Genomic DNA, 25,646 nt, shown 5'->3' on the forward strand with positions numbered 1-25,646 from the left:
TCATTACTTTCCAAATGTTGCTATTACTGCCTGAGAGGAAGGAAGGAAACCCACATATTATGTTTTAGGCTAAGCACTGTACAAATATTATCTTGCTCTATCCTCACAAAAATCCTGGGAAATAAGTGCATTTTTATCCCTAGTTTACATAGTTGAGAAAACTGCAACAAACAATTAAGTGACTTTCCCAGGGTCACTCAGCTAGTAAATATCTGAGGTGAGATTTGAACTCAAATCTCCTCAATTCCAGGCCCTACACCCTACTTTTTCACTAACTCTCTTAGGGATTGGTAGGATACTAGAACTTAAGCTTGATTTAGTCTCAAAAGACTTGAAGTACTTTCATGCTATACTAACTTCCATCTGTATCAGTGTCCACACTTTCTAGATCCTCATCAGTTGGATTATAAACATATTATTCTAGGGATTTATATGTCATCAAGTACTATACTAGTTACACCTTTATTCTAATAGAACTTCAAATAGGTCCTTGGCCTTCCCCATCCCATAATTCCACTTCTCTTGCTTCTCCATCACTTTTATACATCATGGTCCTCCACCCACCACTCATTTAGTCACCCTCCTTATTTTGTCACAAACCCACTTGAGAGTTAGAATTCACTATTGTCATATCAAATGCAACTGCTTGGGTTAAAGGGACAAACTGACACTACTTAGATTACCCTGAATTTGATGTGAACATACCTAACAGTTATAGGCAGCTGCCTGACCTAACTGCCTCCCTCACACAACAGCCTGCCGTTCAACTCAAATGGTCCTGTAGTCTTGACAGAGAGGATGTTGAGAAGAGAGGATATGAGAAGAGGGTGGGACAAGGGAGAAGAGGAAGAAAGAAATAGAGGAAGGATAAGGACATTCTTGGAAGATGCTCTCAGAGAACTGAAAGGAAAAAAGAAACTGGTGAGGGAGACCATGAAGTGGTCAGGGAAATAGGAGAAGAAAAACTTGTAGGAAGAAATTAAAGAAAGGGGTATTTATCAGATAAACACATTCCATTAGGGACAATATACATACATATATACATACATATGTACACATATACATAGAGCATACACATCTCCATCAGAGATGGAGTCCCCTAGGGAAAAAATTTTGACTCTAAAAGTGAAAGTATGTCCCTCAACTTCTAGGTTTGTCTCCAATGATGTGATTTTTGAAACCTTGTAGAGGCACCCAGAAAGAAGACTAGAGTTCAGGTAGGGTGGAATGGGGAGAGTGAATAAGAGTTGAGGATACCACCTAGGTTGCCAACCGGGGTGTCTGGTAGGATGACAGTACCCTGGAAAATCGTTAGGAAGTTAGGAAGAGGGGAGGATGGGAGAATAGATAATGAGTTCATTTTTGGACATGTTGAGCTTAAAATGTCTATTGGATATACAGTTTGAGATATCTGATAGATGGTCTGGAAAGAGGATGGTAATTGGGAAGTAAAGTGAAGTATGAAAGACTTTTCTCCACCAGGGAACATAAAAATTTTTTAAAATAGGTTGCTCACCCTGGAACTAGATAGTGATTTCAGGGTAGACAAAAGCATTTGACCACAGGCAGTCTCTGAACAAAACTACTTAATACTACTTTGGAACCTATGTGAGCAGAAGCCATTGAAACTTTGTAATATAGATGACTTGTGACAGTCATTATCTAAAAATCAACCCTACTGTAAAATTCCCAATATTATTGTAATAAAGTTTAACTTCATGATCAGTTTCAGGAGTCTGAATTGTGCTGGACAATATGATATAAAGTCATTCTGGAAGAAGAGAAAATACTGATGCCTGGGATTCAAGATATGCTTTTGATTGTAGAAAGCTCCCTCTATTTTGCTCCTGAGGGTTTCAGTACTCCTGGGGACAAGAGATATAGTCGGAGAAGTCAGGATGACTGATATGCAGGTATCTGTTTCATCAGACCTAGATTTAATGGCAGCAACTCTTTAAGAGAATATATTTAAATTAAAAATAATAACATACAAAACAAGTAATAATGGAGTGGGAAGATCACTATGCTGTAGGAGTTAGAATAGCTGGATTCTCATGCCAGCTTCACTGCTAACTACCTGTGTGCCATCATACCATTCCCCTCACCTCCCTGGGCCTTGGTTTCATCTATCAAAATAGATGATACTTAAGACTTTTTCCAGTCCTAACATTCTGTGATTCTATCGTTTAATAAGATTTCTTTATTAGAACCTGTCAAAAGCTATTATTATCAGTCAGATGTGATGGTACTGTGATACTGAATAAACCAATCCTTACTCAGTTGATAGAAGTAGCTAGGTGGCACAAGGGGTAGAGTGCCAGGCCGATACTCAGGAATTCTTATTTTCCTGAGTTTAAAACTGGCCCTTGATACTTACTAATTGTATAACCCTTTGCAAATCATTAACCCCAGGTTGCCTTAGTTTCCTCATTTGTAAAAATCAGTTAGAAAAGCAAATGACAAACTACTCCTGTATCTTTGCCAAAAAAAAAATCCACATCCAAATGGGATCATGAAGGTCAGACATGACTGAAACAACTCAAAAACAATACAAACCAGTTAATTATCTATTTTCAAATGCACTTGACTTGGACGGATTTTTTTATTTGGTGAAATGACTTTATACTTTCTTTTTTAGGTTCAAAAATTACTCAAATTTTTCTTCTAGAGGTTTAGTCCTGGTTGACCTAACATTATTGCTTCTATAGTCTTCTTGTTGTCATGGCAACTCATAAGTAAATACTTCTGAGTGAGTCTATATCTATACTCGTCCACAAAATGGACAAATATTTATTTGGTTCAAAGGTTTTTTGCAAATATAGTGGCCAATAAGGACCCCATTCTTAGAGTATGTTCTGATTTGGTCTTACTAATGGATTATATAGATTGTGTTCTCATTGACCAATCCTCCAGTACATGAGGAAGAATCCTAATTTCTTCCTTCCTTAAATTCGTTATTTCCTCCTTTCTTTTTAAATAAAAGATGTTAAAGCTTGTGGGAAGGATACGACACAACATGAATATATCATCATTTTATTTCTTTAATACTATTTATTCTATACTATTATTATTCAGAGCACTGGTGCCAGAATTTTAAAAAATCTAAAGTACTCCTTCTTCCATAATATTATTTTCAAATTATCTTTTAGCCCTTAGAAGCAAGTAACTTCTTTTTTATTTTTATTTTCGCTTTGTTTATTTTTCCAACTACATGCAAAGGTAGTTTTTAAATACAGTTTTTGCTATGTTTTGAGTTTCATATTTTCTCCCTCCCTCCATTCCCATACCCCGCCCCTGACAGAAAGCAATATAATATAGGCTCTATGTGCATAACTATGGTAAACGTAGATTCATATTAATCCTGTTGTAAAAGAAGAATCAAACAAAAACAGGAAAAAATTAGAAAGAAAATAAAACATAATGCATAAGACAACTTTTAAAAATTGAAGATAATAAGCTATGGTCTTCATTTAGACTGCAAAGGTCCTTCCCTGAACATGGATGATATTTTCCATCACGAGTCTTATAGAATTATCTTTGATTATGTACTGCTAAAATGTACAAATCCATCATAGTTGATTATCACCAAATGTTACTGATAGTGTGTATAGTATTCTTCTGGTTCTGCTCACTTCACTCAGCATTAGCTCATACAAATTTTTCCAGGCTATTCTAAAGTCTTGTCCCTCATGATTTCTTATAAAACAAAAGTGTCCCATCACACTCATATACCACAATTCATTTGGTCATTCTCCAATTGAAGGATATCTCTCAATTTCCATTTCTTAAGGCCTGGAACTTCTGATCATTTCTTTTCTCTTAACTTATTTGGTGAAGAGAGTTCTGTTAGTTTGATTAGTTGGAGCAAACTGTAGGAAGGAAAAGAAGAACACCAATTCAAAGGAAAGAATAAAGTTAACTGGGAAAGCAGAAGGGTGCTATAAACTGGAAAAGAGACCACAGAGAGATCTGAAAAGTAGATTCAGAATTTATAAAAGAAAACAACCCAACATGTACTAAATTAACATCACATTTTGTAATTTACTTCATAGCAAAATTCTGAATGTTGAGCTTTCTTAAAATAAGGGGTACTAGTTTTAAACAATAACTCCCTTAGATGTATAGTGGAAAGAACTAAGTAGCTCAGTGATGCATGAAAATCTAATGACTCTGTCATATTGGAGCTATTCTTGGGGCTGTGGTCCATAGGCATGCTGATATCAGCATTAATGATTCAAAAGAGGATTCAAGAAGCCAGGCATGATACTTTTGTGAATTGCCTTTATTGGATGATAACAAGAGAGAACAAGATGGCATACGTGCCAAAAGGCAAAATCAATCATCCATCCACTATGCCTGTCAGATACACATTCAGGTGTATACCTCTCTCAAAATTTCTGCCCCATTCCAGTTGGGGCTCAAGCCCTATTCACTGACTCAGCTTCCTTCTGGTTCCTCTTTTGAGGGGATTGATGGAAAAATTTGAGTGGCTCTTGGGCACTCGGTTGTAATTGCCAGAATGAGAGAGCACAGCTTTGCACTTAGGAGAGACAGACCACAGAGTGGAAATTGCCCACAGATGAGCAGAAATTTTAGGGCACTGTGACTTTTTTCCATCAGTCATCTGCTATGGCAAGAGGCCTGTTCATTGTTTAGGGCACCTGACATCATTCTGTAACACAATGGGAATCACTAATCTCTTGGGGGAAGGAGAAGGGGTATCAGAAATAATTTATGAAGAAAAATCATGTTGAAAACTTCTGGTTTGATTTTGTAATACTCTATAGTTGGCTATGTTTGGGGAAATTGGACTCTATGTGGATAAAGACAAACAGATACAAACAGAGAAACATGAACAGGGAAATTTTTCTCAACAATATAAAGAAGTGTATTGACTTTTGTGTCTTTAAAATACCATGAATCAACCATTTGCATTTATTGTAGTATCTTTAAGCACTAATAAATCCATATATCTTCAGGGTCCTCTTTATGGCTGGGGTACAGTCCAGTATAATATTCCATTGGCTGCCAAGTTTCCAGAGTAATAATAATGAAAGTTGAACCTCAGTTGGGAATGAATATGCACAGAAAAGGATGCTTTTCAAAATGTCTTCTGCCCTAGACTCTCAAGAAAAGTTGTTCAGGGAAAAATCATTTAAATAACACAAGAGAAATAATAGCAAAAACATGTCTGAGAATGTGAAGTCAAAGTATATCATAATTTTATTTCCTAGCAAAGAAGAAAATTGAAATATTTAGTCTTTTATCTTAAGAAATTAAATTTAGTTGATTGATTTAAATCAGTAAAAGAAATTAAGATGGACAGAATTTAGGGAATTTAATGATAAAGTAGTTTCTTTCAAGAAAATGAGATGAAAATAAGTCACATTCATAGAAAAAAAGGGCAGGAATAAGTCATTTGCCCTCTACATAAAGATATTCATAATAGGAACTGAGATCTTCTGTCAAAACTGTGAAGAGTTTAACTTAAACAGCGTTTATTTAAAAGACTTTCCACAATCTCTTTTCTTAATAGAATGTTTGGTCCTTCCTCTAGTTTTATACTCAACAAATCTCATTATGTTCTATCTTTTATTTAGCAGGTTTCAACTGCAGAAGTAAGAATCGGGCCGATGAGACTGACGCAAGATCCTATTCAGGTATGACTTAATTTCATCAGGAAGTCTTTGGGTATTAAGTATCTGAATATCAAGGTTATAGAGGTCACACAAAATTAACTATATCAGTGTATTGGGCAAGAATCTGTTGACCTGAGCTTTCCCAGCACCTTTCATGGTACTGGGAACATAGCAAAGTATCTCTTAATAAATGCTGAATTACAATTTGAGTTCCAGTTGATGTTGCCAAGTGAGATAATAGTAGACATGAAAGCATTTTGAAAAGTTAAAATCCCCACACTGATGTTAGAAGACTCAAGGAGGAGGCTAAAAGGGCATCATAATATTTGAAGATAAATGAGCCTATGAAAAATGAATGGACTGGGAACATAAGATTAGAAAGACTTTTCATTTAAAAGTCTGTTCTGGCCCAAAATGGAAGGACAAAAATTGCTTTTTTACTTGGAGTCTAGACCACGTAATCTGAAAAAGAGATGGACACTAGAAAACAGAAAAGCAGGGCTGCCTTCAAAAACCTAGACAGCAGGATCCAAATACAACTGTTCTGGTCTAAGAGCTTAATCTGCTGTAGCCAGCAGTTCTATCCCACTCTCAATGTAATCCTGTGGAAATAATACCAGAGAGAGGAAGAAATGGGTAAGTTTCATGTTGTCCCTTGATCACCTTCCCATCCTAGAGTCTTCTCAAGCAACAACTGAAACATAAACAGACAACATAAAAGACCTTCAAGGAGATTAAAGCTTTTGTTGAGGAATGTGACTAAAAATGACCAGGGCTATAATGAACGCAGGATAGTCAGTTTTTGTGTTGTAGCAGGGATTTGACTAAGGGTAGAAAATTTCAAGAACCCCAATAGCACGTGTCTATCTAAACTCAGGGAAAAGGGGGGTCCAGTAGTAGGACAAGGATGAATACAATGATTGAATGGAGTTTCAGTCATGGGAAGCTAGGCAACAGGCTGAGAGTGGGGAGGAGGATCAGGCTCCCACCAAGGTCTCAGATCCACTGAGATTATTCACCTGGGGTTGTACATCTGGTAGAACTAACTTCTGTACTGTTGAAGGTATAGAGAAGGAAGGTTTACTCTGACCTGATGAGTTGTAACCTGGAGTGGACAGCAGTCAGGTGACTGGCTCCTCATAGCACATCTCCTCTTCTCATTAGGGTGTCAAACCAATTGCCAGCTCTCATGGGGATTAGGAAGAGACTGAGAAACGGGCTTCCTGCCATGATTGGTCCAGGAAAAGAGGGATTCTAAGGATGCCAAATCAGGGAAAGGGAGAGGGCCACAGCCCTGCCTTCCCAAGGATGATTTTATCTTTCTCAAACCCTAAAAATGGAAGGGATACTTTTGCATTTTTTTAGGAATTTTGTTCTTCCAAGATACTTAAACTTTCCCAGTTGTCTGAAGAGGTAGATGGAGGACTGGGAAGCTCAAGTTAGAAGTTTGATGGAGCTCACTGTAAGTTGATTAGGGGGACGTGGAGTACTGTATGGAAGATGAATCATAGGAAGTTTCCTCAGAATTGGGAAATTATTCCCTAGATCTCAGAGCTCCCAAGAGGTAGTTACTTCTTAGCATGGTCCAGTTGCAGAAGTAGGTTGGTCCACTTCAGAAAGGACAAAGCAGAGGAAGGATTTAGTCCTTCACCAATTCTTAGCTCTCTCTCATTCTAGAAAACCTCTTGCCCTATGGACATTATGCTTCCCTGAAGCCTTATTTTCCCAAATTAATCAAACTTTCCTAACAGAAAAGTCTGACTCAGGCAATCAGCAAGCATTTATTAAATGCCTACTATGTATAAAGCATTGTGCTAAGATAGAAGAAAAAGAAAATAAAAAAAATTCCTCATTCACAAGGAGTTCACAATCTAATGGGGAAGACAATATGAAAATAGTCTAACAAGCTATATATCTGGATAAATTGGAGATAATCTTTAAAGAAAAGAAACCTCAAAGGGAATTAAAGGGGATTAGGAATGACTTCCTATAGAAAGTAAGATTTTAGCTGGGACTTGAAGGAAGCCAGGGGGTAGAGATGAAGAAGGAAAGCATTTCAGGTATGGGGGAGAGAGAGAGATAGGAAATGATCCATTATGTTTGAGGTTCAAGAACAGCAAGAAAACCAGTTTTACTGAATGGTAGAATGAATGATGTGAGGCTGGGTGATCATGAGTAAAGTGTTAGAAGAAGGCATGACTATGAAGGGCTTTGAATACTACATAGAGGGATTTTGTATTTTAAGCAGGATGTGATACTGACTTTATTGAATAAGGTGATAGTAGGGTTCAGCTTTCTTTTTAGGAATGTTATTTTGTCAACTGATTGGAAGATGAATGGGACCTGGGAGAGGCAAGGCAGGGAGACTAATCAACTAGATATTTTAATAGTCCAGATTTGTTGTGTCTTCCCCACCTCCCTCCCCCTTCACAGTGATGGCATTGTCAGAGCAGAGAAGGAGGTATATATAAGAGATGTTACAAAGGTTAAATTGACAGAACTAAACAATAAATTAATTATAGGGATGGGGAAGAGGTATGAAGGGTGACATCTGGATTGTAAACTGAGGTGACTGGTAGGGGATGGCCTGAGAATCAAATTCTCTCTCTCTCTCTCTCTCTCTCTCTCTCTCTCTCTCTCTCTCTCTCTCTCTCTTTCTCACACACAAACACACACACACACACACACACACACACACACACACACACACACACACACAGACACCCCTACACCACAGTCTTGAGAACAAGGGCTGCTGCTCTAAAAAAGACTAGTGCCACCATACTCTTGTGCCTCTGTGAGAGACCAGATTATAACAATCTAGTTGGACTAGTCAAGTATTAGCTGCTGATCTGACATTGCACCCTCTAGTAGCCTCGTGGTATCCCAGCATCTCTGGGTTTCCTCACAAGGGGATGTTTACTACAACCTCAATCTCATATGAGTGCACCTTTCATACCACTTGCCTCTGCAATAGTTTGGTGTGACTGTCTCAGTACAAAAGTTCCTGTTTATGGCCCTTCCAAGGCTTTTATATTGCCCACATATAATGATTGTTTTCTGATGGAAGAATATCATGTTTGTTCAAACTACAAAATGAGGTCTCCATCATGGGATCCTAAGTTGGATGCAGCAGTGGAGAATGTTTTAAAGGAATTTTTAAAAAGTATTATGTTTTCTTAATTTTTTTTGGTTTTGCCATAGCTAGATTTCCTCTGTATCTTTCCTTCTTCTCCTCCCAGAGAATTATGCCTTGTGACAAAGATTTTTTTGAAGAATGGAAAAAAAGAAAGAGGAAGAGAAAAAAAATCAGCATTACTGATAAATACACTGAAAAAAAGTCTGGCATTATATGACATGTTTAAAATTTCTGACCCTTCCCACTCCTTGTATATATGATCAGCAGAATGTGTATTCTAATATCTCTTTTTTTAGGGTCAAGTTTATTCTTTATAATTTTACATTCATTTTCAATTGTTTACTGTGGCCATTCTTTCAATATATCTTAACATATTTATTGTGTATATTCATTTTCCTGCTTACTTCAGTTTGCACCAATTCATGTCTTTTCCATACTTCTCTTCAGTCATCATATAGTCTTAACCAAATTTACAAATTCAGGGTTATGAAATCTCTTGTTTTAGTGAACAGAGGAAGATGGAATAACATGACTTGCAAGGGAAAATGTAAGGAGAATTAGTCTTTTAAAGACTTCAAAACCACAATTACACATATTGAATTGGATCTCTAGACTGGAGATCATTCTACTATGGCTAGAAAAAATGAGATTCCCTTTATACAATTATAGCCAGGTAGGATCTGAAGTTTGAACTTTATTCATTGCATTTTGGAAGTAGGAAGATAGAAATAAAATAAAGGGTTCAAATGGGAGAGATAAACTAATTAAGATAATGAATTATCTAATTTATGAGTGAGGGAGAAGGAAATGACCATATTAGAACAGTAGGAGAAAGAAGAGATTTCTGCCTGAGACAAATGAATGACAATGAAAAAAGGAGAAAATAAATTAATACCATATGCTATTGATTTTAAAGAATCTAGATCTAGTAAGCTCAAATAACAAGAACTGGAAGAAAGGGGTAGATATATTCTGGCATTCTACTTTGAGAAAAGATTAAGGAAAAGAACATTTGCTGTAATCAAGAGTTTATATCCACAATCAACTCCCAACATTTTATTGTGTAGTTGTTTCAGTCTTCATGAATCCATTTGGGGTTTTCTTGGCAAAGATACTGGAGTGGTTTGTCATTTCCTTCTCCACCTCACCTTACAGATGAAGAAACTAAGGCAAAAAAAAACCCAGGATTAAGTGACTTACCCAAGATCACACAGCTCATAAATACCTAAGGCCAGATTTGAAGTCATGAGGATGCATCTTTCTGACTCCCAAGTCCAGAGCTCCATCCTCTGCACTACCTAGCTTCCCTGACTTGAACATGATGAGTTCAGCATCTTGAACATGATGAGTTCAGATTCAATCCATTCTCTTCTCCTTTTCATGTCCTCAGCATTCTACATTGATAAGTTGATGCTAATTATATTAACCTTGAGGCATTAGCTGGTGTTTGAATGAAAGAATGATGAACATATCTTTAGTATAATTTTATTGTGAATTAAGCTTAATTATATTTGAATTCTTTAAAATTATTCATCTCTATAAATCTCAGTTACAGCAGTCATTGATCCCTCATCTGTACTCTTTTGTCCTGATCCCTGAAAGTACAGGCCATTCTTGACCCCTCACCTGCAAAAAAAAAAAAAACCAAAAAAATTCTACTCTGAAGTCCAATGGATAGATATTAAGGAGGTCTGTGAATCTGAAAGAAAAATATATACATTTCTCCATTTTTATTATCCTCAAATTAAAATCTATTTTTAATGTGGGAAACAATAATCTAAGAAAGGATTCATAGGCTTCACATGATACAAAAAAGAGTACAAATGCTTAATCTAGAAAAAAATAGGAGGTGACAATCTGCATATTTAGTCTAGATTGCTAGGAAACTCCCAGTTAATGAGAACTTCTATCTGTCCAGGAGGCATTATTCTTAATGGAAGCAAATTGTTGAGACATTTAAATAAATGTAAATCCTTGAGAGTATGGATTGTTTATTCTTTTTATGACTTTCTCTAATGTTTATCACATAGTTTATACTTAAAAATTATTGATTAATTGATTGAATAATGGATAAACTGAAAAGTCATATGTGATCAATGCTATTTACTATGCTGGCTGATATATTGATATTATAAGGGCCCTTTTGGTACACATCAATTAAAAACAACTTACAGTCTTAAGAAGTCCATACTCTGAAGAAATAAAAATCCTTAGGAAGAAGGTAAGTCAAATAAATCCATAAATAAAATCAGAACTTTGGAGGATAAGGTAGCCAGGTAGGTAAGCTGGTAAGGGGCAGCTAAATGATACAATAGATAAAGATTTGGATCTGGAGTTAGGGAAATATGAGCTCAAATCTGGCCTTAGACACTCAATAAATATAAGATCCTTGATAAGTCACTTAATCCTATTTGCCTCAGTTTCCTCATCTGTAAAATGAATTGGAGAAGGAAACGGCAGATCACTCTATCTTTGCCAAGAAAACCACAAATGAAATCTTGAAGAGTTGGAAATGATTGAAATGACTGAATAACAGCAACAAAAAACTGGTAAGAACATGGTATTAATGATGTTTAAATATATGCATTTCATCTCCAAAAGAAGAATTTTCCATATTCTTAATATTGCTTCTCTAATCTTGCTTTTCTTTTATCATATTTATAAGAAGATGACTCAGATAAAATCCATCACCTGCCTAGAACATTTCCTTATGGCTAATCATAGTATTATCATCATGAATCTAGACATAGCACTTCAAGAAAGATCCACATGAAATACATCTACCAAAATCTCTCATCAGACATATTAACTGGTTTTAGAAAATTCCAGATGCCTCATCTCATAATTGTAAGGGAATATCACTAATGAGAATACTAGAATCATAGACTAAATAGAAGTTCATAAGTGGAATGTACTGTGAGAGCCATTTAATCCAAACCACCTGGTTTTATAGATGAGGAAATGAAGCCTCAGAGAGGCTGAGTGACTTGTCCATGGTTATGCAGGAGTAATTAGTGTAAAGAGTCACTCAACTATAAGCAAAAAATATATAAACTGGCTCTTTCTTTCCTTTTTAAGGAACAAATTAATTTTTTGTTTTTGATCCACTTGCACTATGAAGTTTCTCCCCAAAATTTCAAAATAGACCTTCAAAGGAAATGCTCATTTCTAAGAAAACTCATCTGTTTGACCCATGTGGATTTATTTCTTTACCTTCTTCCCTATCCAGTAAGTCATACCTTCTACCAAGTAGTAAAATAGAAACAAAAATAATTCACCAAAACTCAACAAGATATCAATAGAGTCTGTCAACGTTATATACCCATAGTCTATTTTCTTTTGCCATATATGATCATTTTAATTTGTTTTCAGCCTGTGTTTCTTCTATTTGCACTGTTGTAGTTATTGTATATATTGTCTTTCTGCTTTGCTTACTTCACATCAGTTCATACAAGTCTTCTCAGCTTCTCTGAATTCTTCATATTTATCATTGCATATGGCACAATAATAGACAGGTATGTGGTATCATGGATAACTTGTTGAACCTGTAATCAGAAAGATTCCTCTTCCTAAGTTCAAATCCAGTCTCAGATATTTTACTAGCTATGTGACTCTGGGCAAGTCACACCTATTTACATCAGATTCTCATCTGTAAAAATGCTCTGAAGAAGGAAATGGCAAACCACTTCAGTATCTTTGCCAAGAAAAGCCCAAATGGGAGTCACGAAGAATCTAACACGACTGAAAATGGCACAATTATATTCTATCACAATCATGTGCCACACTTTGTTTATCCCCAATTGATCTATGCTCTATGTTCTTTAGCAGCATGTCTTGCTTCTTTGCTTAAATACAAATATACAGCTAGCTAGTATTAAGAATATGTAAATCTATTATCAAGTGTCAGTATAACAGAGTATCCTCATATTGCCTCCCACTCTAAAAACATATGGAAGCTTGTTTTCAAGTGGGAGTATTGTGCTGTCATCCTTCATTCCTGTTTAAAAGCTTAAAAATAAGTTTAGGGTAGGTAGGGCATAGTGAGGGGAAAGTAGTGTGGGTAGAAATTATGGGGTAGCATCTTAATTAAATTTCCCAAATAGATTTGGGGAAAGAATTTTGGGCATAATACTTAAATAGGTTACAGAATTGTGAGACCCAGTTCAGGTGGATTTCTCTGAAGCCTCACCATTGAAGACTTTTGTCATCTTCCTCTCTCCCAGTGGAAATTCCGGTCTTTTAACTTGGAAATTCTTCATTAGAAATTCCCAGCACCAAGTCAAGTGGAGCCCAAGGCTCTTTTTTATACTTGTAGGTGTGGGTCACTCCTAATAGTGGACCTCAAATATCAGAAACATTTCTCTCCTTTCCTGTTCTTTCACTTTCCAGAGAAGATCCTTCCTCTGTGAGTGGTGGATACTAGGGAGTTAGAATTCCCTGAAGGAAGGAAAATGAAAGGGAATTTAAATGAAATTTTCTTCAGTGTTTGACCTCATTCCACTCTGAATTCCAATGTCTTCCTCCTCTCCCCCACCTCCTCCTTCTTCCTATGTCTTCCCCACTCCCACCTCCAATGCAGTTGAGGTGGTCTAGGGTTAATTAGGAAAGGAGTCATTTGGAGAAGTGACTTACCACTTTTTATATCAGTGCTTCTGGCTTGTGCCTTAGAAGAGATTTCTTAGTTCTTTGGTATACCAACTGTCTATCTGTAATTAATCTATCCACCAGAGGTTCACAAGTTTTTAAAAACATCACTCAGTTCATAAGAGATGTTTATAAATAAAATTCATTCCAGAATATGGTTGCTCTAAAGAATCTGCTTCTGAAGTCACTGGGAGGAAATGTGGTACTCTATTAATATATCACAACACACAACCCTATATAGAGGCTATAGAATCAATAAAAGTAATGAAATGATCAATTAGAATGATGTGAAGAGGTACTATCTAGCTTTCTGGGTCTCATCTTTCTTGTGTTATATTAGTTATTCACTCTGTTACTAATACTTTTCAAGTTGCACAGAAGAGTCAACAGGAGAAGAATGTAAGGCTTGGAATTTGTTTATACGTCTCTCTTAGACATTATTCAGGCTTCCCTTAGCCCAAGTACAGGCTACATTTACTCTGGGAACAAATCAGAGAATTGACCCTCATACTCAGTTTCTCATCAGAACTTGAAAGCAGATGAATGTGTCTCTATTGTAGCCTCCTTCTGGGCAAGATAAAGAAAAACAGCAGCACCTCCAATCCATGTGTCCCTAGGTATTCCCTCCTCCCATCTTTGTAGCTTATCCTACATATCTGAGATCATCTGGACTCATTAAGGAGTTGAATTTCACACATTTAAGTGAAATAATTGAATGATGATGGAGATACCAGCTGAGTCAGGGAGCTGATTAAACTCCCCACTAGACTCACTCCTCTGGCATCACCCTTTTCCCAGTCTGTCCTCATTTCTGTGGACAAATTCGTCTTCTTTTCTTGGCACAGGAAGTTTCTAGTGAAGGGAGAAAAATCACTGATTCCAGAGTCACCTGGATTTGATTCTTGATTCTCCCACTGTATAACCTTGGACAAGTCTCAACCTCTCTCAGTCTGTTCTTCATCCACCAAATGAATGGGTTGGACCACAAGACCTCTAAGATCCCTTGCATCTAAAAAATCTTTGAGTCATAGATGCTAAGAATTGGAACAGTTGTGTCCAACTGTCTGTGATGTCATTGGGGGTTTTCTTGGCAAAGATACTGAAGTGATTTGCCAGTTTGCCAGATGATTTGGTTAAGGTTTAACAGATGATGAAACTGAGGCAAAGAGGGTTAAGTGATTTGCCCAGGATCACACAGCTAGTAAGTATTTGAGGCCAAAGTTGAACTCATGAAGCTGTCTTCCTGACTTTATGCCCCAGGTGCTCTATCCACTGCTCATTGGAATTAGAACAGACCTTGGAGATAACCTGAATCAAATAAATGCACCACCTGTCTTCTAGGTAGGGAAAGGAATTTTTTTTTATGGTTTAGTGACCATCATTTCTATTTATTTAAGTTTGACACCATTTGATGTAAATAGTTACAAACACAAAACAATTTAAAAAATTTATTTTAAGAAATTATAGGGAATACTCTTGGCCCCAAAGAAGGGACATGAGAAGATATTTCTATTCATTTTGGAGAGGTGAGGGGGTGAGGGAGATCCATGATTATAGTACATAATGTTAGATTTTTTTTTCAACATATTGATAGGCATGGATGTATTTTTTTCTCCTCTACTTCTTTGTTCAGATTTTACAAAAAAAAATTCTTCATTATAAGCAATTTATGGGAGAGGGAAGGGAGATTTTTTTTTCTCAGAGGTAACCAGATCAGACAATAAGATATCTGGTTATTTTTTTTTATTTTTTCCAAATTAAAGGGAATAGTCCTTGTACTTTGTTCAAACTCCACAGCTCCTTATCTGGATACAGATGGTACTCTCCTCTGCAGACAGCCAAAAATTGTTCCCAATTGTTGCACTGATGGAATGAGCAAGTCCTTCAAGGTTGAACATCACTCCCATGTTGCTGTTAGGGTGTACAGTGTTTTTCTGGTTCTGCTCATCTCACTCAGAATCAATTCACGCAGATCCCTCCAGGTTTCCCTGAAATCCCATCCCTCCTGGTTTCTAATAGAACAATAGTGTTCCATGACATACATATACCACAGTTTGCTAAGCCATTCACCAATTGAAGGACATTTACTGGATTTCCAATTCTTTGCCACCACAAACAGGGCTGCTATAAATATTTTTGTACAAGTAATGTTTTTACCCTTTTTCCTCATCTCTTCAGGGTATAGACCCAGTAGTGGTATTGCTGGGTCAAAGGGTATGCACATTTTTGTTGCCCTTTGGGCATAGTTCCAAATAGCTCTCCAGAAGGGTTGGATGAGTTCACAGCTCCACCAACAGTGTAATAGTGTCCCAGATTTCCCACATCCCTTCCAACAATGATCATTATCCTTCCTGGTCATACTGGCCAATCTGAGAGGTGTGAGGTGGTACCTCAGCAAAGCTTTAATTTGCATTTCTCTAATAATTAATGATTTAGAGAATTTTTTCATATGGCTATGGATTACTTTGATCTCCTCATCTGTAAATTGCCTTTGCATATCCTTTGACCATTTGTCAATTGGGCAATGGCTTTTTGTTTTAAAAATATGACTCAGTTCTCTGTATATTTTAGAAATGAGTCCTTTGTCAGAATCATTAATTGTAAAGATTGCTTCCCAATTTGCTACTTTTCTTTTGATCTTGATTACATTGGTTTTATCTGTGCAAAAGCTTTTTAATTTAATGTAATCGAAATCATCTAATTGGTTTCTAGTGATGTTCTCCAACTCTTCCTTAGTCATAAACTGTTCCCCTTTCCATAGATCTGACAGGTAGACTAGTCCTTGATCTTCTAATTTGCTTATAGTATTGTTTTTTATGTCTCTGTCCTGTAACCATTTGGATCTTATCTTGGTAAAGGGTGTGAGGTGTTGGTCTAATCTAAGTTTCTTCCATTGGAAGAAAGTTAGTATAACTTCCAATTATCCCAGCAGTTTTTATCAAAGAGGGAGTTTTTATCCCAGTGGCCGGACTCTTTGGGTTTATCAAACAGCAGATTACTATACTCCTCTCCTGCTTTTACACCTAGTCTATTCCACTGGTCCACCACTCTATTTCTTAGCCAATACCAAACAGTTTTGATGACTGATGCTTTATAATATAATTTTAGATCGGGTAGTGCTAAGCCTCCTTCGTTTGCATTTTTTTTCATTAAGCTCCTGGCAATTCTTGACTTTTTATTTCTCCATATGAATTTACTTACAATTTTCTAACTCATTAAAGTAATTTTTTGGAATTTTGGTTGGTAGGGCACTAAACAGATAGTTTAGTTTTGGCAGAATTGTCATTTTTGTTAGCTCTCCCTATCCATGAGCAGTTGATATTTGCCCAGTTATTTAAATCTGATTTAATTTGTGTGAGAAGTGTTTTATAATTGTTTTCAAAAAGATTCTGAGTCTGTCTTGGCAAATAGACTCCCAAATATTTTACATTGTTTGAGGTTACTTTGAATGGGATTTCTCTTTCTAGCTCTTCCTGCTGTTTCTTGCTAGACATATATAGAAAAGTTGAGGATTTATGGGGGCTTATTTTATAACCTGCAACTTTGCTAAAATTGCTAATTGTTTCCAGTAGTTTTTTAGATGATTATTTGGGATTCTCTAGGTAGACCTCATGTCATCTGTAAAGAGTGAGTGTTTTGTCTCTTCCTTCCCAATTCTAATTCCTTCTATTTCTTTTTCTTCTCTAATTGCTGATGCTAACATTTCTAATACAATATTGAATAGTAGTGGTGATAATGGGCACCCTTGTTTGACCCCTGATCTTATTGGGAATGCCTCTAGCTTCTCCCCATTGAATATAATGCTTGTTGATGGTTTCAGATAGATACTGCTAATTATTTTAAGGAACAGTCCATTTATTCCTACACTCTCTAGTGTTTTTAATAGGAATGGATGCTGTATTTTGTCAAAAGCTTTTTCAGCATCTATTGATATGATCATATGATTTCTGATAGGTTTGTTATTGATATAATTGAGTATACTAACAGTTTTCCTAATATTGAACCAACCTTGCATTCCTGGAATAAATCCTACTTGATCATAATGTATTATCCTAGTGATGACTTGTTGTAGTCATTTTGCTAAGATTTTATTTAGGATTTTTGCATCTATATTCATCAGGGAAATAGGTCTATAATTTTCTTTCTCTGTTTTAACTCTTCCTGGTTTAGGTAACAGTACCATATTGGTTTCATAGAAAGAGTTAGACAGAGTTCCATCTTACCCCATTTTTCCAAAGAGTTTATATAGGATTGGAACCAATTGTTCCTTAAATGTTTGGTAGAATTCACTTGTGAATCCATCAGGCCCTGGAGATTTTTTTTTAGGGAGTTCAATAATGGCTTGTTGAATTTCTTTTTCTGAGATAGGGTTGTTTAGGTATTTAATCTCTTCTTCATTTAACCTGGGCAACTTATGTTTTTGTAAATATTCATCCATTTCACTTAGATTATCAGACTTATTGGCATAGAGTTGGGCAAAATAATTTCGAATTATTACTTTAATTTCCTCCTCATTGGTGGTGAGTTCACCTTTTTCATTTGTAATACTAGCAATTTGGTTTTCTTCTTTCTTTTTTTTAATCAAATTGACCAGAGGTTTATCAATTTTATTGGTTTTTGCATAATATCAACTTTTGCTTTTATTTATTAATTCAATAGTTTTTTTGCTTTTGATTTTATTAATTTCTCGTTTAATTTTTAAAATTTCTAATTTGGTATTTGGTTGGGGATTTTTGATTTGTTCTTTCTCTAATTTTTTTTTTAGTTGCATGTTTAGTTCATTGATTTCCTCTTTCTCCAATTTATTCATATAAGCATTTAGAGCTATAATATATCCCCTGAGAGTTGCTTTGAATGAATCCCATAGGTTTTGGTATGTTGTTTCATTATTATCATTATCTAGGATAAAATGGTTAATTTTTTCTATAATTTGTTTTTTGGCCCACTCATTTTTTAAAATGAGGTTATTCAGTTTCCAATTTGCTCTGGGTCTATATCTCCTTGGCCCAGTATTGCATATGACTTTTATTGCATTGTGATCTGAGAAAGATTTATTCACTATTTCTGCCTTTCTGCAGTTGATCATTAAGTTTTTATGTCCTAGTACATGGTCAATTTTTGTATAAGTTCCATGTACTGCAGAGAAAAAGGTATATTCCTTTCTATCGCCATTCAGTTTCCTCCATAAGTCTACCATATCTAATTTTGCTAACAATCTATTTACCTCCCTAATTTCTTTCTTGTTTGTTTTATGATTTGATTTATCTAGATCTGATAGCAGGAGGTTGAGGTCTCCTACTAGTAGAGTTTTGCTGTCTATGTCTCCCTGTAATTCTTTCAGCTTCTCCTCTAAGAATTTGGGTGCTGTCCCACTGGGTGCATATACATTCAATATTGAAATGACTTTATTGTCTATGGTACCTTTTAGGAGGATAAAGTTTCCTTCCTTATCTCTTTTAACACTATCTATTTTTGCTGCTGCTTTGTCTGAGATAAGGATTGCTACCCCCTGCTTTTTTTACTTCAGCTGAAGCAAAATATATTTTGCTCCAACCTTTTTACCTTTACTCTATATGTATCTCTCTACTTCAAATGAGTTTCTTGTAAGCAGCATATTGTAGGATTCTGGTTTTTAATCCACTCTGCTATTTGCTTACGTTTTATGGGAGAGTTCATCCCATTCACATTCAAGGTTATGATTACTAATTCTTTATTGCCCTCTGTGCTATCTTCCCCCTTGTTTGTATATTTCCCCCTTTCCCCCCTTTTATCCATATTCCCCAGTATTTTGTTTTTGAATACCACCCCCTTTAGTATGTTTGTCCTCCTATATCACACGCTCCCCTTTCTTTCCCCTTTCCCTTTTTCCTTTTTCCCTTCCCTTCCTTTTGTTATTTCCCCTTATTTCCCCCCACTCCCCTTCCCTTTCTCCATCCCCCCCTCCCCTTTTCCCCTTTTAATACTTGAAAGGTTAGATGTTTTATAAGTTAACTGAGTATGTGTAGGTTGACTTTAAGCCAAGTCTGATGAGAAGAAGATTCAGGTGTTTCTCCTCTGCTCCCTTCTTCCCCTCTATTACCATAAGTTTTTTGTACCTCTTAGTGTAATGAGATTTGTCCCATTCAATCCCCTCCCTCCTCCCGTCTCTTTCCTGTACCCCTTTTTAGGGAGGTAGTGTATTTTTTTAGATCATTCTATCTAGGTCATAGAAAATTATGAGTGTCTGTCCCTTCTAGTTCAGTATATTCTATTGGATAGAGTCAAAATTCCCGAGAGTTATTAGAGTCTTTCTCCCAAGTGGGGTTAAAGCCAGTTACATTCCATTAGATAGCAATCTCATGGATAGGTCATGGATGTCCATCATTTCTGCCTAGGTGTATTCTCTCTGTTAGAGTTACATTTCTCAGGATTTATGAGAGTCTCCCCCCACCATGCTGGAATATAGCCAGTTTCAACTTACTGGATTGCATTTTTTTCCTTTTACTGCCCCCCCCCCCTTTTTTACCTTTTCATGTGTCTCTTGAACCTCCTGTTTGATATCTAAATTTTCCTTTTAGCTCTGGTCTTTTCATCAGAAATTTTTGGAACTCTTCCATTTCGTTAAATGTCCATCTTTTTCCCTGGAAGAGAAGGCTCAGCTTTGCAGGAAAGTAGATTCTTGGCTGCAATCCAAGCTCCCATGCTCTTTGAAATATCTCATTCCAGGTCCTTCGATCCCTTAAAGTTGATGCAGCCAGGTCCTGTGTGATCCTTACTGTGGCTCCTTGATATTTAAATTGCTTCTTTCTGGCTGCTTGCAGAATTTTCTCTTTTATCTGATAGTTCTGCAGTTTGGCCACAACATTCCTGGGTGTTTTCATCTTAGGATCTTTTTCTGGTGGGGATCGATGTACTCTTTCAATAATTACTTTGCCCTCCGATTCTATGATATCAGGGCAGTTTTCCATCACTAGATCCTGTAATATTAAGTCCAGGCTTTTTTTCTCTTCAATGTTTTCAGGAAGTCCTATAATTTTCAGGTTGCCCCTCCTTGATCTGTTCTCGAGGTCAGTAGTTTTGTTGATGAGGTATTTTACATTTGCTTCTATTTTTTCTATTTTTTGATTTTGTTTAACTGACTCTTGCTGTCTCATGGAGTCATTAGTTTCTGTAGACTCTGTTCTTTTTTGGGGGGAGGAGTTTTCTTCATTAACATTTTGCAACTCCTTTTCCAATTGGTCAATTCTACTTTTGAAAGAGCTTTCCATTTGACCAATTGAGGTTTTGAGAGAATTAATTTCTGTTTTCATTTGCTCAGATCCTCAGTTGAGGATCTGAGAGATTTATTCTCCTTTTGTGTTTGTCCAATTGTACTTTCTAAGGTTTTTTTCCTTGTTGCAAGGTATTAATTGTCTCTCCCAAATTTTTAAGTTCCTTCCTTATTTCTTCAAGGAAGTCTTTCTGTGCTAGAGACCAGATTGTATTCTCCTCAGAGGTTCCAGGTCTCTCTGAGTTGGGGTCTTTCCCTTCCAGGAATTTTTCTATGGATTCACCTTTCTGCTGACCCTTCTTCATTATGCTAAGACCTTGAGTTGGGGGGGGGGGGCACTGTTTCACCTGGGCTTGGGATCGCTAAAGGCTTTACTGAGTGCAGTTTCTCTGGCTGGCCAGTTGGAGATCCTGGTTGCCCTCTCTGGAGTGTCTGTGACCTTGGTTGGGAGGCCTTCTCCCTTTGCCCAAAGGGAGGAGTTGGAACTATTGAATTCTTTTGCCTTCAATCAATGGTGGGCTTTACCCTGGCCTGAGGTCATTCCTCAGCTGGGCTGGTTCTTCTGCTCACACACCTGGGCCTGAGGCAGAAGTAATTTGCCTTTGTTTGAGGAGAGGCCTCTGTGCAATGGAGGTGTGCCCTCAGAGTTTCTCAGACCTGAGGAGCCTAGGGATGGTGTCTGCTGTTCTCCTGCACCAGACCTCTCCCCACAGCCCCTTCCCCAAGCTCCAGGGGGACAGCACCAACACCAGCGCCTCTGCTTCCCCACGGACCCAAGACCCTTCATACCCACCACTGATCTAGCAGGTCCTCAGACTCCTGGTTCCAATTCAGCTGCTGATCCTAGGCTGGTCTTCCCTCGGAGCCCAGACTCACCTGCCGGTACTCAGCCAAGGCTGCGGGAGACAAATCCTGAGGTAGATTTTCCTCTCCTGGCTTTTCTTTCTGGGTTTCCTGGTTTGGAATTCTTTTAAGAGGTTTGTTTCATGTGATAGATGGGGAAGAGATCAGGAGACTTTAGGACTGTGCCTGTCTTCTCTCCACCATCTTGGCTGGAAGTTGGGAAAGTAATTCTTTAGAGAATTTTTTCCCCCTACAGGATCACTGAACTAGGTCTGAAGTCCAAGTCTGACGTTTCCTTCTTCCTTTTAATTCCCATTTAACGTTTTTAAAGAAAAAAACAAATTGTTCTGCTGTTTGACCAATATGCAGATCTAAATGTTTATATTTACCTTTTGTCTGTGTATCCTCATCAGTATATTTTAAGATTATAAATTCCCAGAGTCAAGGTCTTTGTATTGTACCTCATACCTTACTACACTTAATTAGATGTCTTAATATATTATTATGAAGATGATATAACTTATTTGTTATAGTTATAGACTTGTCCTTAGTTACTCAAATACTAAAAAATAAAAAATGAACCTTTTGGATTAAAGCTTCTTTAATTTCAAGAAAAAATTTATCTTGCTTTCATCTCCTTCATGAGAAATAGAATTCATATATAACTCTTCTTTTTTTTAATTTTTAAAGATTTTATTTGAGTTTTACAATTTTTCTCCCAATCTTACTTCCCTCCCCCCCCATGGAAAGCAATCTGTCAGTATTTTGTTTCCATGTTGTACATTGATCCAAATTGAGTGTGATGAGAGAGAAATCACGTCCTTAAGGAAGAAACAAAAAGTATAAGAGATAACAAGATCAGACAATGAGATATCGGGTTTTTTTCCCTAAATTAAAGGGAATAGTCCTTGAACTTTGTTCAAACTCCATGGCTCTTTATCTGGATACATTGCAGACAGTCCAAAATTGTCCCTGGTTGTTGCACTGATGGAATGAGCAAGTCCATCAAGGTTGATCATCACCCCCATGTTGCTATTAGGGTGTACAGCATCAGTTCATGCAAATCCATCAAGGCTTCCCTGAATTCCTGTCCCTCCTGGTTTCTAACAGAACAATAGTGTTCCATGATATACATATACCACAGTTTGCTAAGCCATTCCCCAAATGAAGGACATTTACTTGATTTCCAATTCTTTGCCACCACAAACAGGGTTGCTATGAATATTTTTTGTACAAGTGATATTTTTACACTTTTTCATCATCTCTTCAGGGTGTAGACTTAGTAGTGGTATTGCTGGATCAAAGGGTATGCTCATTTTTGTTGCCCTTTGGGTGTGGTTCCAAATTTCTCTCCAAAAAGGTTGGATGAATTCACAGCTCCACCAATAGTGTAATAGTGTCCCAGATTTCCCACAACCCTTCCAACAATGATCATTATCCTTTCTGGTCATATTGGCCAGTCTGAGAGGTGTGAGGTGGTACCTCAGAGTAGCTTTGATGTGCATTTCTCTAATGATTAATAATTAATGATTTAGAGCTATTTTTCATATGGCTATGGATTGCTTTGATCTCATCTCATATGCCTTTGCATATCCTTTGACCACTTGTCAATTGGAGAATGGCTTTTTTTAAAAAAAAATATGACTCAGTTTTCTGTATATTTTAGAAATGAGTCCTTTGTCAGAATCATTAGTTATAAAGATTGTTTCCCAATTTACTACATTTCTTTTGATCTTGGTTACAGTGGTTTTACCTGTGCAAAAGCTTTATAATTTAATGTAATCAAAATCACCTAGTTTGTTTTTAGTGATGTTCTCCATCTCTTCCTTAGTCATAAACTGCTCACCTTTCCATATATCTGACAGGTAAACTAGTCCTTGATCTTCTAATTTGCTTATAGTATTGTTTTTTTATGTCTAAATCCTGTATCCATTTGGATCTTATCTTGGAAAAGGGTGTGAGGTGTTGGTCTAATCTAAGTTTCTTCCATACTAACTTCCAATTTTCCCAGCAGTTTTTATCAAAGAGGGAGTTTTTATCCCAATAGCTGGACTCTTTGGGTTTATCAAACAGCAGATTACTATAATCATCTCCTGCTTTTGCACCTAGTCTATTCCACTGGTCCACCACTCTATTTCTTAGCCAGTACAATTTGATGACTGATGCTTTATAATATAAATTTCATGACTGATGCTTTATAATATAACTTTAGATCAGGTAGGGCTAAGCCCCCTTCTTTTGCACTTTTTTTTTCATTAAATTCCTGGAAATTCTTGCCTTTTTTATTTCTCCATATGAATATACTTACAATTTTTTCTAACTCATTAAAGTAATTTTTTGGAATTTTGTTTGGTAGGGCACTAAACAGGTAGTTTAGTTTTGGTAGAATTGTCATTTTTATTTTATTTATGAGCAGCTGATATTTGTCCAGTTATTTAAATATGTTTTAATTTGTGTGAGAAGTGTTTTATAATTGTTTTCAAAAAGTTTCTGAGTCTGTCTTGGCAAATAGACTCCCAGGTATTTTATATTGTCTGGGGTTACTTTGAATGGGATTTCTCTTTCTAGCTCTTCCTGCTTTATCTTGTTAGACATATATAGAAAAGCTGAGGATTTATGAGGGTTTATTTTATAACCTGTAACTTTGCTAAAATAGCTAATTGTTTCCAGTAGTTTTTTGGATGATTTCTTGGGATTCTCTAGGTAGACCATCATGTCATCTGAAAAGAGTGAGAGTTTTGTCTCTTCCTTCCCTATTCTAATTCCTTCAGTTTCTTCTTCTCTTATTGATGAAGCTAACATTTCTAATACAATATTGAATAATAGTGGTGATAATGGGCATTCTTGTTTCATCCCTGATCTTATTGGGAATGCCTCTAGCCTCTCCCCATTGAATATAATGCTTGTTGATGGTTTCAGATAGATACTGCTAATTATTCTAAGGACTAGTCCATTTATTCCTACCCTATCTAGTGTTTTTAGTTAAATAGGTCACAATACATGAGATCATAGTTAAAGAGCTGGAAAGGATCTTCAGAGGTCACCTAGTCTAACCTTCTTTCACAGATGAGCTGAGTCTTGGGGAGGTTTTAATGTCTTGTCCAAAGTCACATGGGTAATTGGAGTCAGAGGTAGGATTTCATCTGCCATCCTTTGCCCCTGGAACCAGTACCTGTCCCATTATGCCATAATATGCTCTTTCTCCTCCACTATATTATTTTTCTGCCCCAATGAATGGACATTCAGAGGAATGGATCAAACTTCTCTTTCATTGTTTTCTATATGAATTAGACTTTTATAAAAAAGGTCTTTAACGTGGAATGGGGGCAACTAGGTAACACAGTAGATGGAGTATTGGACCTGAAATCAAAAGGACTCATTTCCCAGAGTTCACTTCTGACCTCAGACATATCTTAGCTGTGTGACTCTGGGCAAGTTACTTAACTCTGTTTGCCTCAATTTCCTCAAGTATAAATTGAACTGAAAAAAATAGCAAACCAGCCCAATATCTTTGCCAAGAAAACCCCAAATGGGATTATGAAGAGTCAGTTACAGACAGAAAAAAAACAATAAAAATTTTTTTCTTATTGATATTTTGTTTTTCCAGTTACATGTTATGAAAGTTTTTCAGCATTTATCCACATGCATATTTATAAGTGACACAATTTTCTTCCACCTTCCCTTCCGAACCCCTCCCCTCCCCTGTGAACAGGCTAGTGAGCAGTGTACATATACATTTGTGTTTACTTATAAGTCATTTTCTGTAAGAGCCATTAGGCCTAAGGGAAAAGGAAAAAAAATGGAATAGGAAGGAAAAACATAAGAGAACTTTTAAAAAAGTGAACATGGTGTTCATTCAGCTTCTGTAATTTGTTCTGTTTTGTTTTCTTTTTCTTCATCTGGATGTGTATGGCATTGTCCATAATGGGTCTCCCAAGTAGTCCTGGTTCTCTGAAACTGCTGAGCTGCATTCATCAACGATAGTCAACTCACAATGTTGCTAATGTGTACAATGTTCTCTTGGTTCTGCTCCCTTCTCTCAGCATCAACTCCTGAAATTCTTTCCATGCTTCTCTAGAGTCCATTCATAATTTCTTATAGGAAAATAGCACTCAAAATATTCATATACAAT

General features: G+C 36.6%; 1 protein-coding gene across 2 annotated transcripts in view; it reads left to right on the top strand.

Moving 5' to 3' along the window:
- Positions 1–25,646, top strand: part of PDE8B (phosphodiesterase 8B) — a 312,928-nt gene that overhangs the window by 151,050 nt on the left and 136,232 nt on the right. For both annotated transcript variants that reach the window (XM_074202145.1, XM_074202146.1), the window contains exon 2: positions 5,601–5,660. In XM_074202145.1, coding sequence (XP_074058246.1) covers positions 5,601–5,660 — 60 coding nt within the window. The remainder of the gene's footprint in view (positions 1–5,600; positions 5,661–25,646) is intronic.

The sequence above is a fragment of the Macrotis lagotis genome, chromosome X, assembly GCF_037893015.1.
Source record: "Macrotis lagotis isolate mMagLag1 chromosome X, bilby.v1.9.chrom.fasta, whole genome shotgun sequence".
Taxonomy (NCBI): domain Eukaryota; kingdom Metazoa; phylum Chordata; class Mammalia; order Peramelemorphia; family Peramelidae; genus Macrotis; species Macrotis lagotis.